We start from the raw sequence: 17,052 nt of genomic DNA, 5'->3' as shown, positions 1-17,052 counted from the left end.
GAAACTGAGGCTCGGAGAATTGAAGTGACTAGCCCAAAGTCATGATTGAGAAAGCTTAGTATGGACCAAACACTGTTCTAATCTCATTTAACAATGAGAAAAGAAGGAATGATCGATCAAAGCCAAACAGAAAGTTAGCAACAATGGCGGATGTGCTAATAAAAGGTAGGCCTCCAGCAGGACGGGGGTCATGCCTATAATCCCAGCACTTTGGGAGGCCAGGGCAGGCGGATCACAAGGTCAGAAAATCCAATCTTAGCTAACATGGTGAAACCTGTCTCTACTAAAAACACAAAAAATTAGCTGGGCATAGTGGCAGGCACCTGTAGTCTCAGCTACTCAGGAGGCTGAGGCAGGAGAATCGCTTGAACCCAGGAAGTAGAGGTTGCAGTGAGCCAAGATCGTGCCACTGCACTCCACCCTGGGAGACAGAGCAAGACTCCGTCTCAAAAAAAAAAAAAAAGATAGGCCTCTTGCTCCTGAGCTAGATCCTCTTCTGCCATACTTGGCTACCTGGGCCAGAACTAAAGAAAAGAGCTGGGGTTGTTAAAAAGAGATACAGAGTTGGAAACCAGCCCTGGGAGATGTGGCATCTGCCTGAAGATGTTGGAGTCACACCCGTGAGAGGATAGAGGATATGCATCTACAAAGTTTCAGATTCTGAGACTGGAGAGAATTGAGTGGGAAGACAAGGACTTGCTGCCCTTTCCATCACCCTTTCAGTTCTTGCCCTTGGCTCTGACCTGGGTAAGGGATGCGGCCATGGGTGACAATTTCCGTCAGCAGGATTCCAAAAGACCACACATCCGACTTGATGGTGAATGTTCCGTAGTTAATGGCTTCTGGTGCTGTCCACTTAATGGGAAACTTGGCCCCTATGGAGGAGGCAGAGTGAGGTCACCTGGGTCTGCTGGGCCAGACCCTGTAGGGCCCAGACCATCCTTAAATCTCACACTTACCCTCCCTGGCTGTGTACTCGTTGTCCTCAATGAGGCGTGCTAGGCCAAAGTCTGCAATCTTGCAGCTCAGCGTGTCAGACACTAGAATGTTGGCGGCCCGAAGGTCACGATGAATATAATTCCGCTCTTCAATGAATGCCATGCCTTCTGCAATCTGCAGGCCAAACACAGATCAGCAGTCCTGAGCCAGACGTCCTCAAGCCACTGGCCTGTGCCCTTGCCCAGCCTCTCCCCAGTCTCCTTACTTGGGCTGCCATGTCCAAGAGTTTGTTGATGGTCAACTTGATACCTGAAGGGGTCTTGAGAAAATCCACTAGACTCCCTGCAGGCAGAAGCAAGAGTTGCTGGCCCAAGTTCTCCCAGGGGGAGGTCCCCAGACCCTTCTCCTCCAACTGGGCATCTAGAAGTGTGACTGACACATGAAAAGTGGGCTTGGTGCAGTGGCTCATGCCTGTAATCCCAGCACTTTGGGAGGCCGAGGTGGACAGATCATCAGGTCAGGAGATAGAGACCATCTTGGCTAACACAGTGAAACCCTGTCTCTACTAAAAATACAAAAAATTAGCCGAGTGTGGTGGCACGCACCTGTAGTCCCAGCTCTTCCGGAGGCTGAGGCAGGAGAATCACTTAAACCTGGGAGGCAGAAGTTGCAGTGATTGCCAAGACTGTGCCACTGCACTCCAGCCTGGGTGACAGAGCAAGACTCCATCTCAAAAAAAAAAGGCGGCCGGGCGCGGTGGCTCAGGCCTGTGTTTCTAACACTTTGGGAGGCCAAGGTGGGTGGATCACCTGAGGTCAGGAGTTTAAGACCAGCCTGGCCATCATGGTGAAACCCCATCTTTAAAAAAATTAAGAAAAGTAGCGAAAGAGTGAAGAGTGAGAATGGAGGAGTATGTGTTCAGGGTAAGGATGCCCAGGATATGTAAAGGTTTTTTCTGGAGGGGCTACGGTAGAGCATGGTGGGAGAGAACTGTAGGTTTTTCATCACCAATAAGGTAGAACTGAGACTCCTCAACTAGTATCCAAATCTCTGCATGGCCCACACTGGTAGCTTCTTCTCTTTCCCCCACTCTGTCTTCGACTTCAAACACTTCAACAATTTTGAGATCCTGCATTCAGAGCACTAGGCTCTCACCCCAAAGCCTCTCTGCCTGCTGGAAAAATTCTACTTTTCTGGCCAGGTGTGGTGGCTCATGCCTGTAATCTCAGCACTTTGGGAGTCTAAGGCGGGCAGCTCACCTGAGGTCAGGGGTTCGAGACCAGCCTGGACAATAAGGCGAAAACCCATCTCTACTAAAAATACAAAAATTAGCTGGGCGTGGTGGCATGTGCCTGTAGTCCCAGCTACTCAGGAGGCTGAGGCACGAGAATCACTTGAACCCAGGAGGCAGAGTTTGTGGTGAGCTGAGATCTCACTCCAGCCTGGAGGACAGAGTGAGACTCAAAAAAAAAAAAAAGATACACATGACATTATCTATTTGCCATTTCCCATTAGCCAATGAACAGCTTGTTTCCCTTCCCGGAAGAGGAACAGATCTTACACTCTCTAAGAATCAGAGCCAGATAACAGCAACAAACGTACTGATCAGTTACTATGATGGCCATAGTTTTGTTTTTTGTGGTTTTTTGTTTGTTTGTTTGTTTGTTTGAGACAAGGCCTCTTTTCTTTTTTGCGTGTCTGTGGTTTTTTTTTACTTTTTTTCTTTTTTCTTTTTTTTCCATTTTTTAGGGACAAGGTCTCAATCTGCTACCCAGGTTGGAGTGCAGAGGTGCAATTACAGCTCACTTCAACCTCAACCTCCTTGACTCAAGTGATCCTCCCACCTCATCTTCCCACCTCAGCCTCCCACGTAGCTGGAACCATAGGCATACACCACCACACCTGGCTAATTTTTTTAACTTTTTTGTAGAAATGAGGTCTCGCTATGTTGCACAGACTAGTCTTGAACTTCTGGGCTTAAGTGATCCCCCAACCTGGCCCTCCCAAAGTGCTGGGGTTATAGGCTTGAGCCACTGCACCTGGAAGTTGGCATAGTTTTAATTGTTCTATATGTGTTAATTCTTTCATCCTCACAGGACCCTATGAGGAAGTTACTAATGCATTATTGTAGTACGAAACCACAGCAGAGACGTGATGTAATTATCATGAAGCCATACAATCATGAAGCCAGCACTTTGGGAGGCCGAGGCGGGTGGATCACCTGAGGTCAGGAGTTCAAGACCAGCCTGGCCAACATGGTGAAACCCCATCTCTACTAAAAATACAAAAATTACCAGGCATGGTGGCAGGCAGCTGTAATCCCAGCTACTCAGGAGGCTAAGGGAGGAGAATTGCTTAAATCCAGGAGACGGAGGTTTCAGTGAGCCGAGATTGCACCACTGCACTCCAGCCTGGGTGACAGAGTGAAATTCCATCTCAAAAAAAAAAAAAAATCATGAAGCCAGGATTCTGACTCAGGCAGTCATACTCTAGAGGACTTAATGAATACTCTGTATTATTTCTGGTGAGCCCATTTAGATTTCTGCTGTTATACTTGGGGAAACTGAGCACCAGAGACAGTACAGACTCTTGGCCTGTCACACAGCAAATTAGTGTGAACAAAGCTGAGACAAGAAACTCGCATCCGTCTTCCTGGGGCTCTCACTCTGTCCAGTAACAGACCAGGAGGGGTGCAGGGATAGGGGCTCACTCAGAACTGAAACAGAGGGCTTCCCAAGGCTCAGGGGCAGAAGGGAGAGAAACGGGGCTGGGACCCACTTGCTTTCTGAGATCAAGCATCCTGAGATCGAAGTAGGGCTTTGAAGAAGGCAAACAGAATGGTAGGTCAGGGAGGACTGGGGTGAATGGTCTTCCAAAACATTCTTGCCACCTTAGGCTGGTCCCCAGACAGGATCAGAGGATACACCTTCTTCTCATGTCTGGAGGTGAGTCTAGGGGCCAGGAAAGCTCAAGAAACCCTTCCTGCTTGAGCTTTGCGCCAGGAGTAAAGGTGTATTTCCACCCTCCAGCAGAGAAGGTGGGGAGAGCAGAGTCCCCCCGCGGCAACTCAGGCGGCACCCACCATTCTCCATGTATTCAGTGATGATGTAGATGGGCTCCTGGGTGACCACAGCGTAGAGGCGAACCAGCCGCTGGTGTTGCAGCTGCTTCATGAGGTTAGCCTCTGCCAGGAAGGCATCCGGGGACATGCTGCCCTGCTTCAGGCTCTTCACCGCCACCTTTGTGTGCTCGTTGTAGTACCCTGGGTCAGGGGAGGGAAGGACTGGGAGGCTCACCAGGCAGCTGTCCTGGGTCTCTCACCACCTCTGCAGCCCCTCCCGTTCCCCTCTTCCCAGGCAGTCCTGGAGGCCACACTCACCCATCCACACCTCCCCGAACTGTCCAGCCCCCAGCCGCTCCACCAGCTTCAGCGTCTCCCTGGGAACCTCCCACTCATCCTCCCACCAGGGCTTCTGGGGCTTCTGGGTCTGACAGGGGCGGCTCAGCCGTGTGCACAACCCATCTGAAGCATCTGCGAGGACAAGGGAGTGGGGAAGGTGGTCTTGTATTGACACCACCTCCGCCACTTCTCCAAGCCCACATCCAGGGGAAGTGGACTAGCAAAAACCACCTCCCCCACTTCTCCAAGTCCCCACCCAGGGGAAGTGGACTAGCAAAAACCACCTCCCCCACTTCTCCAAGCCCCCTATCCAGGGAAAGTAGACTAGCAGGCAGGTGTGGGGCTGTCACCCAAACCCTTGGGGCCGTAGGGTTCCACGGTTCCACACCTCACCCACTGCGGGGAATGGAGGAGCGCATTGAAAGATGGTTGGGGGACACCCGAAGGGGACTGAGGGAAGATGGGCTGATAGGGCACTGGGAAGGGGTCCCGCCAGGCTCACTGGTGTAATGGCGGACCAGTTCATGCAAGCCGGGAAAAGTGATTCGCGGGGAGATGTAGAAGCCACCGTTGTCCAGATTACGGATCTTGTAATGTTTCACCACCTCTCCCTGGTTCTGGTCAAAGTCCCGGACCGACAGTGAAAATGATCCTGAATAAATGAATGGATGGATAAAGGAACGAAAGAACGCAGAGTCTGGCCCGCCACCACGGCCCCCACCTCAGGCTCACCCCGCGCGCCCCACTCCGGCTCACCCCACGCCCCCACCTCGAGCTCACCCCCTCGCCTCCCTTTGGCTCACCCCGCGGCCCCCACCCCCGCGCCGGGTCGAGGCCGCCGCCCGCTCACCCGCGGTGCTCTCGCTCTCCCGGATGAGGAAGGAGCCGTGAGTGTTCCCTGGCGCCAGGAGCTGCCGCTCCGCATCCTTGCGGCTCAGGTTCTTGAAGAACCAGCTGTGCAGGGCGGAAGCCAACACAGGCCATCGGCTGTTGTCGAATCTTCCTCCGTGGCCCTCAAGCCTTCACCGCCACCCCAGGCCCACTCCCTGCTCCAGGATCCCTGGATCTGCTTCCATCCCCCCTCCACGACGGGACCCCACTCACGGTTCGGGCTCCAGGCTGTTCGCTTTGGCCACAAAATTGAAGGGGACGAAGCCTTCCTGGCCCGTGGTCAGGGACTGCGCCTTCCACCACTCGCCGTTCCTGCGCCACGGAGGCGGGTCAGTGCGGCCCACTCAGCCGTTGATCTGAGGCTATCCCTCAAAGACCCCCCAACCCTGAAGCCAGCCTCCCGAACCCTGGCTCCGCACTCCTGAGCCTCGAATTTTGTCCCAAGGGCGGCCACCCTAGCCAGTCAAGGGCCGCAGGAGGGCTGCGGTACCGGAGATCCCCGCTCCCTCACGGACTCCCCAGAGCAAGGTGGTCAGGGACTCACTGCTCCAGGATTCGGAGCTGTTCCCCTTTCTCAAAGCCCAGGTCTCCGTCGTGAGAGGGCTTGTAGCTGTGCAGGGCAATAACCAGGTTGTCTGTAAAGACAAGCGGCATCAGGGAGAACCGGCCTGAGATGGGCAGGAAGCCTGGAGTTATGGGGCAGGCGACAAGGAAGGCAGGACAAGGGAGAGAGTAGGTGGGGAGGAGGTGGAAGCCGACAGCGAGGGATCTTGTTTTTCAAGCCCTGCTGCCTGGGGTCACCTTGCAGTGGGGAGGCCGGCGGATTGGAGCCCTCGTAGGTGACCAGTGGGTCCCGAACCTCAGAGCCGTTTCGGAAGAGCAGCTGTGGGGTGGGGGATGAAGAGTGGAGTCAGAGAGCAGAAGACTGGGTCAGACCCTGGCCCCCTTCCCCTCTGCTCTCAGCCTTTCCGCCTGGTTGGGTCTTATCCCTGAATTGATCAACTGCTTGCTGTGTGATCTTAGGAGAGTCCCTTTCCCTCTCTGGGCCTCTTTTCCTTTCCTGTATTCCAGGGGAGAGGGCCGCTCTATTCTTTCAAGGGCCTGTATCGCTGGTCATTTCTTCCTCCTGGGTTGCATGGTCTACCCAACTCCCTCACTAAGGCCCCTGTCTTGCCTCTTACCGTGGCCTTGCCATCCAGTGGGACTATGGGATAATGGCAGTTCTCACACACATCGATGTTCTCCATCCAGTCATCTTCCGGGTGTGAGCTGCAGCCACAGCCCATGGTCCCTGAGGGAATGGAGAAGGGGGCTGAAGGGGCTCCCCCAAGATCTGCTCCCCCAGCATCAGACATCATGGGGCCTTGCCCTGGAAACTTCCAAAAGTACCTGAGATCGTGAGATCCTGGGATCCCCATTCACCAGCCACAGAAAAGGTAAAACAGGGGGTCCCAGCTCCAAACCGGTGCTCCCTCTGAGCCCTCAGGGTACAAGTAAATTCACACAGGCCCCTGAGCCCTAGCCCCACCCTCCCACCTGGGATGGGCAAACTGCCACAGGCACCTTTGTTAGTCTAGTTACCCACTTCCTGCCTCTTCCCCCTCCCTTTCCCTCTGCTGGTACCAGTGTCTGTAGGGAGGACTACCTTCTGAAGATGACACACACTTCCCCAAGCCTGGGGGAGACCTCACTCCATCAGACTCTCCCTTACTGGAGAGATGTGCATGCCCCACCCACCTCCTTTTATAATTCCCCTGTCTAGCTGAAGAGGCTGAGAAAGAGACTTCCACTCCCAAGGTCTGCCATCAGGCCCCGCGCTCCCCACACAACCCCAGAGTCAAGTCACAGTGTTTCTTCAAACATGGGCCTGCTCCTCCCCAGCACAAAACCTCCCAGTGGCTCTGTGGGCCATAACTCTTTTTGTTTATTTGCCTGTTTTAGCAGTGGAACTTTTTTGTCTGATGAAATCAAGCAGAACTCCATAGATAAGGTGATAAAAAGTGGGCCTGAAGCAGAGTGAGGGCCTTGCTTTGAAGCTCCTGGAGTCCCCACAACTCCTCCTTCTCTAGCGCGGCTCCTTAGAGCACTTGGAAAGCTCTGTCCTCGAATAAAGTTTAATGTTTCGTGCATTCCAGACCTCGCATATCAAGATCAAATCTACCTCCAAAGTCCATTCCGCTACACAAACACTCTCACACACACACACACACACACACACACCTTATATACACACACACCCTACACACACACAGGCACCCACTACCCCACCCCCCACACAGAGGCATCCACACTCACACACACAGAGGCAGGCACACACACACTCTCTCTCTCACACACACACAGGCACCTCTACCCCACCCCCCACACAGACACATTTACACTCACACACGCAGGCACACACACACACACACTCACATACACACAAACACCCCCACACACACACATTCACACACAGACTCATTCCCCCAATACACAGGCACCACACACACACATACTCACATAAACACATACACTCATCCCACCCACAAGTACACACACACACACACACTCACACACAGGTATCCACACACATAGTCACATACACACCCTATACACACAGGCACCCACACCCATGAACACACACACCCACATACACACACATACACAGGAACCAACACCCACACAAATGCACTCATCCAACACACATCTCACCCTAGGTTCCCCCTCCCACACACACATTCATACACACACAGGCACCTCCACACTAACACAAACACCTACAGTCACCCCCACACACCCACATCCATACACACACACACTCACATCCCCAGACACACACACAGGCACTGGCATCCCCTCCACACACACCCCCACATACCCACACTCACACACAAATACACACACACACAGGCACCACACACACACACGGCCTCTGTTCTGAACTATTTTTGCCGTTCCCAAACACCCCATGCTATTTTCTTACTTCATGCCTTTGTACTTGTGGTTCCCCCTGCTTTGAAATGCTCTCTCTCTTCCTCTCTCCTTGTCTCTCTCTCTCTTTTGAGAGAGGGTTTCCCTCCCTTGCCCAGGCTGGAGTGCAGTGGCACAGTCCCTTTAGACCTCCTGGGCTCAAGGAATCTTCCCACCTCAACCTCCCCAGGAGCTGACACCAAAGGTATGCACCATCATGCCCAGTTGATTTTTTTTCCCTAGAGATGAGGTCTCACTATGTTGCTCAGTCTGGTCTCGAACTCCTGGGCTCAAGCAATCCTCCTGCACTGGCCTCCCAAAGTGCTAGGATTATAGGCATGTGCCAATCTCTTGTTCACCTGCTGAATTCTAACAGCCTTCAAGGCTCAACTCAAATATTACTTTTCTTTTTTTTCCTGCAACCTCTGTTTCCCAGGTTCAAGCAATTCTCCTGCCTCAGCCTCCTGAGTAGTTGGGATTACAGGCATTCACCATCATGCTTGGCTAACTTTTGTATGTTTAGTGGAGACAGGGTTTCACCATGTTGTCCAGGTTGTTCTCGATTTCCTGGCCTCAAGTGATCCTCCTGCCTCAGCCTCCTAAAGTGCTGGGATTATAAGCACGAGCCACTGCAGCTGGCCTAAGTATCACCTAGTCTGTGAACACTTAACAATGCTCTTGGCTTCCTTCTCACCCTAGGTTCCTACAACATTCTATTCAGACCACAATCATCAATTTAGGCACAGGGTTCCATGACTACTGATTTACATGTCAGCCCCACAGTCCCACTGCCTCTCCCATAACTCTGATGAGACTGGGGTTTCATCAAGAGCATAAGCTGTACTTTATTTGTCTGAAAACCACTAGCACCCAAAATTAGTTAATAAATGTCAACTGGAACGTGAAGTGTTAATGCACAGAGTCTCGTATCTGCAAAGGTCTTAGAAACCAGCAAGCTTGCCAGGTGCGGTGGCGCACACATGCAATCCCAGCACTTCGGGAGGCTGAGGCGGGTGCATCACCCAAAGTCAGGAGTTCAAGCCAGCCTGGCCAACATGGTGAAACCCCATTTTTACTAAAAATACAAAAAATTGGCTGGGCATGGTGGCACACACCTGTAATCCCAGCTACTTGGGAGGCTGAGGCAGGAGAATCACTTGATATTGGAAGATGGAGGTTGCAGTGAGCCGAGATGGCGCCATTGTACTCCAGCTTGGGCAACAAGAGTTGAAACTCTGTCTCAAAAAATGAGAAAGAAACTGTGGCTCATGCCTATAATCCCAGCACATTGGGAGGCTGAGGCGGATGGATCACAGGCTGGTTCAAGACCAGCCTGGCCAATATTGTGAAACCCTGTCTCTACTAATAATACAAAAACTAGCCAGCAGTGGTGGTAGATGCCTGTAATCCCAGCTACTCAGGAGGCTGAGGCAGGAGAATCGCTTGAACCTTGGAGGTAGAAGTTGTGGTGAGCCAAGATGGCACCATTGCACTCCAGCCTGGTGACAGAGAGAGACTCTATCTCAAAAAAAAAAAAAAGAAAAGCCAGCAAGTCTAATCTCCAATGTGTTCTTTGTTGATTTTTTTTTTTTGAGACGGAGTTTCGCTGTTGTTACCCAGGCTGGAGTGCAATGGCGCGATCTCGGCTCACCACAACCTCCGCCTCCTGGGTTCAGGCAATTCTCCTGCCTCAGCCTCCCAAGTAGCCGAGATTACAGGCACTCGCCACCACGCCCAGCTAATTTTTTGTATTTTTATTAGAGATGGGGTTTCACCATGTTGACCAGGATGGTCTCGATCTCTTGACCTCATGATCCACCCGCCTCGGCCTCCCAAAGTGCTGGGATTACAGGCTTGAGCCACCGCACCCGGCCTGTTGATTTAGTTTTGAGATAGACTCTCACTCTCTTGCCCAGACTGTAGTGCAATGACCCAACCCTAACTCACTGGAATCTCAAACTCCTGGGTTCAAGTGAACCCAGGCCGTAACTCAGCCTCATGGGTAGCTGGCACCATCACACCTAGGTGATTTTTTACTTATTCTAGAGATGGGTGTCATGCTATGTTGCCTGGACTGGTCTTGAACTCCTGGCCTCAAGTGATTCCTCCTCCTTGGCCTCCCAAAGTGCTGGGATTACCATGAGCTGCCATGCCTGGCTAAACCTCTGATTTTGGATGAGCAAAATGAGGCCCATTGAGGCATGCTTAAAGTCACACAACCTATTTGGGGTAGAGTAAAGCCGGAGTTGCTGGCCAGGAGTGGTGGCTCATATCTGTAATCCCAGCACTTTGGAAGACTGAAGAAGTAGGATCATTTAAACTCAGGAGTTCCAGACTAGCCTGGGCAACACAGTGAAACCTCATCTCTAGAAAAAAATTTAAAAATTAGCCAAATGTGGTGGTGCATGCCTGTAGTCCCAGCTGCTCGGGAAGCTGAGGCAGAAAGATCCCTTAGGCCCAGGATGTCAAGGCTGCAATGAGCTATGATTGTGCCACTGCACTCCAGCCTGGATGACAAAAAAAAAAAAAGCAGGCCAGGCACAATGGCTCATGCCAGTAATCCCAGAACTTTGAGAGGCCATGGCGGGTGGATCACCTGAGGTCAGGAGTTCAAGACCAGCCTGACTAACATGGAAAAACGCTGTCTCTACCAAAAATACAGAATTAGCCAGGCGTGGTGTCACATGCCTGTAATTCCAGCTACTCGGGAGGCTGAGGCAGGAGACTTGCTTGAACCCAGGAGGCAGAGGTTGCAGTGAGCTGAGATCGTGCCATTGCACTCCAGCCTCGGCAACAAGAGCGAAACTCCATCTCAAAAAAAAAAAAAAAGCAAGCAGGCCTGGCACGGTGGCACATGCCTGTAATACCAGCATTTTGGGAGGCCGAGGTGGGTGGATCACTTGGGGTCAGAAGTTTGAGACCAGCCTGACCAACATGGTGAAACCCCTTCTCTACTAAAAATACAAAATAATAATAATAATTAGCTGGGTATGGTGGCATACACCTGTAATCCCAGCTACTCGGGAGGCTGAGGCAGGGTTGCTGAGATTCTGCCACTTCCACTGCACTCTGTACTCCAATCTGGGTGACAGAGACTCCATCTAAAAAAAAAAAAGCGAATTCATGCTGGGTGTAAGTAGAGGCAAGGAGCAGTGGAAGTTTCTCATTAGCAAAAATCAGAAGACTGGCCCCAAAGTTGAAGAGATCTAAATTCGCCGGGCGTGGTGGCTCACGACTATAATCCCAGCACTTTGGGAGGCCGAGGCAAGCAGATCACGAGGTCAAGAGATCGAGACCATCCTGGCCATGGTGAAACCCCGTCTCTACTAAAAATGCAAAAATTAGCCGGGCGTGGTGGCACGCGCCTGTGTTCCCAGCTACTCGGGAGGCTGAGGCGGAAGAATCGCTTGAACCCAGGTGGAGGTTGCAGTGAGCCGAGATTGCGCCACTGCACTCCAGCCTGGCGACAGAGTAAGACTCCGTCTAAAAAAAAAAAAAAAAGAAAAAAAGAGACCGAAGTTCAAATAGTGTTTTTGACCCTTACTGTATGGCTTTGCTAAAATAATTCCTCCTAAGTCTCACTTTTCCTCTCTGTCAAATGGGGCTCTTCATCCATTTCTTGTAAGCTCCATAAATGTTAGCTTAGTTTACTGCTTAGAAATACTTTCACCAGTGCATATTCTGTCTACTGACTCCTGCTTTGGAAAGTGGGAGAATGGGACTGGATAATTAATCTCCTTTTTTTTTTTTGAAACAGAGTCTCAAAAAAGTTGCCAGGCTCCAGGCTGCAGTGCAGTGGCACAATCTCAGCTCACTGCAACCTCTGCCTCCTGGGTTCAAGCAATTCTCCTGCCTCAGCCTCCCAAGTAGCTGGGACTACAGGCACACGTCACCACACCCAGCTAATTTTTGTATTTTTAGTAGAGACGGGGTTTCACCATGTTGGCCAGGATGGTCTTGATCTCTTGACCTTGTGATCCGCCTGCCTCGGCCTCCCAAAGTGCTGGGATTACAGGCTTAAGCCTCCAAGCCTGGCCTCCCTCTTTCTTTCTTTCTTTCTTTCTTTCTTTCTTTCTTTCTTTCTTTCTTTCTTTCTTTCTTTCTTTCTTCCTTCCTTCCTTCCTTCCTTCCTTCCTTCCTTCCTTCCTTCCTTCCTTCTTTCTTTCTTTCTTTCTTTCTTTCTTTCTTTCTTTCTTTCTTTCTTTCTTTCTTTCTTTCTTTTTCTTCTTTCTTTCTCTCTCTCTCTCTCTTTTTTTTTTTGAGACAGAGTTTTGCTCTTGTTACCCAGACTGGAGTGCAATGGCACAATCTCAGCCCACCGCAGCCTCTGCCTCCTGGGTTCAAGCAATTCTCCTGCCTCAGCCTCCCGAGTAGCTGGGACTACAGGTGCACACCACCATGCCCAGCTAATTTTTGTATGTTTAGTAGAGACGGGGTTTCATCTTGTTGACCAGGATGGTCTCAATCTCTTGACCTCGTGATCTACCCACCTTGGTCTCCCAAAGTGCTGGGATTATAGGTGTGAGCCACCACACCCGGCCTCCTCTCTCTCTTTCTTTTTTTATAGACAGAATCTCGGCCGGGCATGGTGGCTCATGTATATAATCCCAGCACTTTGTCTTAAATTTTTTTTCTTTTCTTTTTTTTAGAGATGGGGTTTCACCCTGTGTGCCAGGCTGGTCTTGAACTCCTGATCTCAGGGGATCCACCAACCTCGGCCTCCCAAAGTGCTGGGATTACAGGCATTAGCCACCTCACTCAGCCAATCCCAGCACTTTGGAAGCCAGAGGCAGGCGGATCACAAGGTCAGGAGTTCCAAATCAGCCTGGCCAACATGGTGAAACCCCATCTCTACTAAATATACAAAAGTTAGTGGGGCATGGTGGTACGTGCCTGTAATCCCAGCTACTCAGGAGGCTGAGTCAAGAGAATTATTTGGGCCTGGCGTGGTGGCTCACACCTGTAATCCAAGCACTTTGGAGGCCAAGGCAGGCGGATCACCTGAGGCAGGGAGTTCAAGACCAGCCTGACCAACATGGTGAAACCCCGTCTTTATAAAAAAAAAAAAAGACAGAGAGAGAGAGAATTGTTTGAACCTGGAAAAAGATTTAGTGAGCATCCTGTTGTTTTTGATATTCATAGAGCCTTGGGAAACCACAGATTGGTTGTGTTGTAAAGAGAATATCAACATCAGATGGAATGTGGACTTAGACCAGTAAGGTCCCTTCCACGATTGACATTCTTGGAGGCTTTAGCAAAAGGCAAGAGAAAGATTATAAAAGTCTGGGGTTAAGAAGAGGGAATGTGGCCAGGCGTGGTGGCTCACGCCTGTAATCCTAGCACTTTGGGAGGCCAAGGTGGGTGGATCACCTGAGGTCAGGAGTTCAAGACCAGCCTGGCCATCTTGGCAAAACCCCCTCTTTAAAAAAAGAAAGAAAGAAAGAAAGAATCCTTGGCCAGGCGTGGTGGTTCATGCCTGTAATCCAAGCACTTTTTGGAGGCCAAGGCAGGCGGATCACCTGAGGTCAGGAGTTCAAGAACAGCCTGACCAACATGGTGAAACCCCGTCTTAAAAATAAATAAATAAATAAATAAATAAAAGAAGAAGGCATGTATAGGAAGAAGGGAGAGCTGGAGAAGAAGGAGAAGGAGGAGAAGGTGAAGGAAAGTGAGGGGGAGAGGGAGGGGATGGGAGAGAAGGGGGGAGGGGGAGGGGGAGGAGAAGGAAAGGGTACAGTAGCTCAGGCCTGTAATCCTAGCACTTTTGGAGGCTGAGGCAGGAGGATCCCTTGAGTCCAGGAATTAGAGATCAGCCTGGGTAACATAGTGAGGTCTATAAAAAATTTTAAAATTAGCAGGGCAGGGCCTGGCATGGTGGCTCATGATCTGCCTGCCTCAGCCTCCCAAAGTTCTGGGATTACAGGTGTGAGCCACCTCGCCCAGCCAACTGGTCAATTTTTGTATTTTTAATAGAGTTGGGGTTTCACCATGTTGCCCAATCTGGTCTTAAACTCCTGTCCTCAGTTGATCCACCTGCCTCGGCCTCCCAAACTGCTAGGATTACAAGCAGGAGCCACTGTGCCTGGTCAAATCTTTGATTGAAATTTAAACTTGGCCAGGCACAGTGGCTCACGCCTGTAATCCTAGCACTTTGGGAGGCCAAGGTGAGTGGATCACCTGAGGTCAGGAGTTCGAGACCAGCCTGGCCATCATGGTGAAACCCCATCTTGAATAAAAAAAAAAAAAAAAAGAAAGAAAGAAATTTAAACTTGAGGCCAGGTACGGTGACTCACACCTGTAATCTCAACACTTTGGGAGGCTGAGGAGAGAGGATCACTTATGCCAGGAGTTTGAGACAAGCCTGGGCAATGTGGTGAGACCCTTTCTCTATTAAAAAAAAATTTTTTTAACTTGAAAAGAAGAAAATTGGCATCTAAATGAGGTAACTTAGTAGGTAAAAACTTTAAAATCATGAGATCCATGGGGGGAAGAGGGAGTGTAGAACAGAGAATGGCAAATGACACCTTGTCTTCATGAGAGTTTAGGAAACACTAATACGACTCACCAGACTCATTTTAAAGATGGAAAAGCTGGAGAAAAAGAGAGGTTAAGTGATTGTCCCAGTAACATACTGAGGGTTCCTGGCAGACACAAAACTCAAATCAAAGCCTTACATCCTTTTTCATTTTAGATGAGGTCTCACTATGTTGTCCTGGCTGGTCTCCAACTCCTGGGCTCAAGTGCTCCTCTCACCTCAGCCTCTGAATAGCTGGGATTGCTGGCACATGCTCGGCTTGGCTCCTACATCCCTTTTTTTTTTTGAGACTGAGTCTTTCTTTGTAGGCCGCAGTGGCACGATCTGCAGAGGCTCACTGCAACCTCTGCCTTCCGGGTTCAAGTGATTCTTTGCCTCAGCCTCCCGAGTAGCTGGGATAACAGGTGTGTGTCACCATGCCTTTTTTTTGTATTTTTATTTTTTTATTTGGCATTTATTTTGTATTTAGTATTTGTATTTAGTATTTTTATTTTTATTTTATTTTATTATTATTATTTTTTTTGAGACAGAGTTTCGCTCTTTTTACCCAGGCTGGAGTGCAATGGCGCGATCTCGGCTCACTGCAACCTCCGCCTCCCGGGTTCAAGCAATTCTCCTGCCTCAGCCTCCCAAGTAGCTGGGACTACAGGCGCGTACCACCATGCCCAGCTAATTTTTTGTATTTTTAGTAGAGATGGAGTTTCACCATGTTGACCAGGATGGTCTCGATCTCTTGACCTCATGATCCACCCACCTCGGCCTCCCAAAGTGCTGGGATTATAGGCGTGAGCCACCGTGCCCGGCCCTGTATTTTGTATTTTTAGTAGAGACAAGGTTTCGCCATCTTGGCCAGGCAGGTCTTGAACTCCTGACCTCGTGATCCACCCACCTTGGCCTCCCAAAGTGCTGGGATTACAGGTTCGAGTCACTGCACCTGGCTGGCTCCTACATCCTTTATCAAGATCCTCTCCTATACCTTTCACTCCCTGGGAAGTCTAAGGGTGGAGAGCTAGGGCTGAGAGTTCTCGGAGAATGTGAGACAGGAAGGCAGGTCTGACAGGGTAGGGACCATTTCCCATGAAAAATGTGACCACTGTGCTGTTAACAAAGGCTTTTCTCTCCAAGACAATCCTCCCTCTACCCGGAATGCATGTTACTGGGTATATATTTACCTAACTGGTGAATGCAAGTCTCTGCATATGAAAGCATACGCAGTGAGCACTGTGATTATGGGTGCATATCTGTAGGATTGTGGAAGTCTGTGTGTGCAGAGGGATATATAACAGAATGAGAGTATTCTAGCAGCTACTGTCCCTATGTAATTGTGAGGTCATATAGGCACACATCTGTTTATACGAAATGTGGGTGTCATTCCCATACTTCCGGTTTTTTTTTTTTTTTTAAGACAGGGTCTAGCTCTGTCGCCCAGGCTGGAGTGCAATGCAGTGGCACTGTCTCAGCTCACTGCAAACTCTGCCTCCCAGGCTCAAGGATCCTCTTACCTCAGCCTTCTGAGTTGTAGGGACTACAAGCCCATGCCCCCAAGCCTGACTAATTTTTATACTTTTTGTAAGGATGGGGTTTCACCATGTTGGCCAGACTGGTCTTGAACTTCTGGGCTCAAGCAACCCGCCACCTGGGACTCCCAAAGTGCTGGGATTATAGGCATGAGTCACTGTGCCCAGCCTTTTATTTTTATTTTTTTGTAGAGACAAGGTTTCACCATGTTGCCCAGGCTGGTCTCAAATTCATGGGCTCAAGCAGTCCTCCCACGTCAGACTCCAAAAGTTTTGGGATTGTAGGCATGAGCCTCCATGCCCAGCCTAATTTTTATGTTATTTATTTATTCATTTATTTATTTTGAGATGGAGTTTCACTCTTTGTTGCCCAGGCTGGAGTGCAGTGGCGCGATCTCAGTTCACTGCAACCTCTGCCTCCTGGGTTCAAGCGATTCCCCTGTCTCAGCCTCCCAAGTAGCTGGGACTACAGGTGCTCACCACCATGCCCAGCTAATTTTTGTATTTTTAGTAGAGATGGGGTTTCACCATGTTGGCCAGGCTGGTTTCAAACTTCTGACCTCAGGTGATATGCCCACGTCAGCCTCCCAAAGTGCTGGGATTACAGGCATGAGCCACCATGCCCAGCCTATTTATTTATTTCATAACGGAGTCATGCTCTGTCTCCCAAGTTGGAGTGCAGTGGCACAATCGTGGCTCACTGCAACCTCCATCCCCCGGGTTCAAGCAATTCTCCTGTCTCAGCCTCCCAAGTAGCTTGGATTATAGGCATGCACCACCATGCCCGATAATTTTTATTATTTTTAGTAGAGATGGGATTT

At 50.3% G+C, this 17,052-nt stretch overlaps 1 protein-coding gene across 5 annotated transcripts in view; it reads right to left on the bottom strand.

Moving 5' to 3' along the window:
• LCK (LCK proto-oncogene, Src family tyrosine kinase) overlaps nt 1-17,052 on the bottom strand; it is a 35,454-nt gene that overhangs the window by 5,034 nt on the left and 13,368 nt on the right. The window contains exons 1-12 of one of the 5 annotated variants that reach the window (XM_078331066.1): nt 6,620-6,725; nt 6,412-6,521; nt 6,032-6,113; nt 5,775-5,865; nt 5,444-5,542; nt 5,190-5,293; nt 4,842-4,991; nt 4,319-4,471; nt 4,022-4,201; nt 1,205-1,281; nt 960-1,113; nt 744-875 (exon numbers count right to left, since the gene is read on the bottom strand). In XM_078331066.1, coding sequence (XP_078187192.1) covers nt 744-875; nt 960-1,113; nt 1,205-1,281; nt 4,022-4,201; nt 4,319-4,471; nt 4,842-4,991; nt 5,190-5,293; nt 5,444-5,542; nt 5,775-5,865; nt 6,032-6,113; nt 6,412-6,516 — 1,327 coding nt within the window. In that variant the 5' untranslated portion in view covers nt 6,517-6,521; nt 6,620-6,725. Of the gene's footprint in view, nt 1-743; nt 876-959; nt 1,114-1,204; nt 1,282-4,021; nt 4,202-4,318; nt 4,472-4,841; nt 4,992-5,189; nt 5,294-5,443; nt 5,543-5,774; nt 5,866-6,031; nt 6,114-6,411; nt 6,726-17,052 lie in introns of those variants that run through there. The other 4 variants (XM_035308589.2, XM_035308588.3, XM_035308591.2 and 1 more) reach the window with 4 other exon arrangements.

Source organism: Callithrix jacchus, chromosome 7 (genome assembly GCF_049354715.1).
Source record: "Callithrix jacchus isolate 240 chromosome 7, calJac240_pri, whole genome shotgun sequence".
Classification (NCBI taxonomy): domain Eukaryota; kingdom Metazoa; phylum Chordata; class Mammalia; order Primates; family Cebidae; genus Callithrix; species Callithrix jacchus.
Note: the sequence above shows the minus strand (reverse complement) of the source record. Positions and strands in the feature narration are given on the sequence as shown.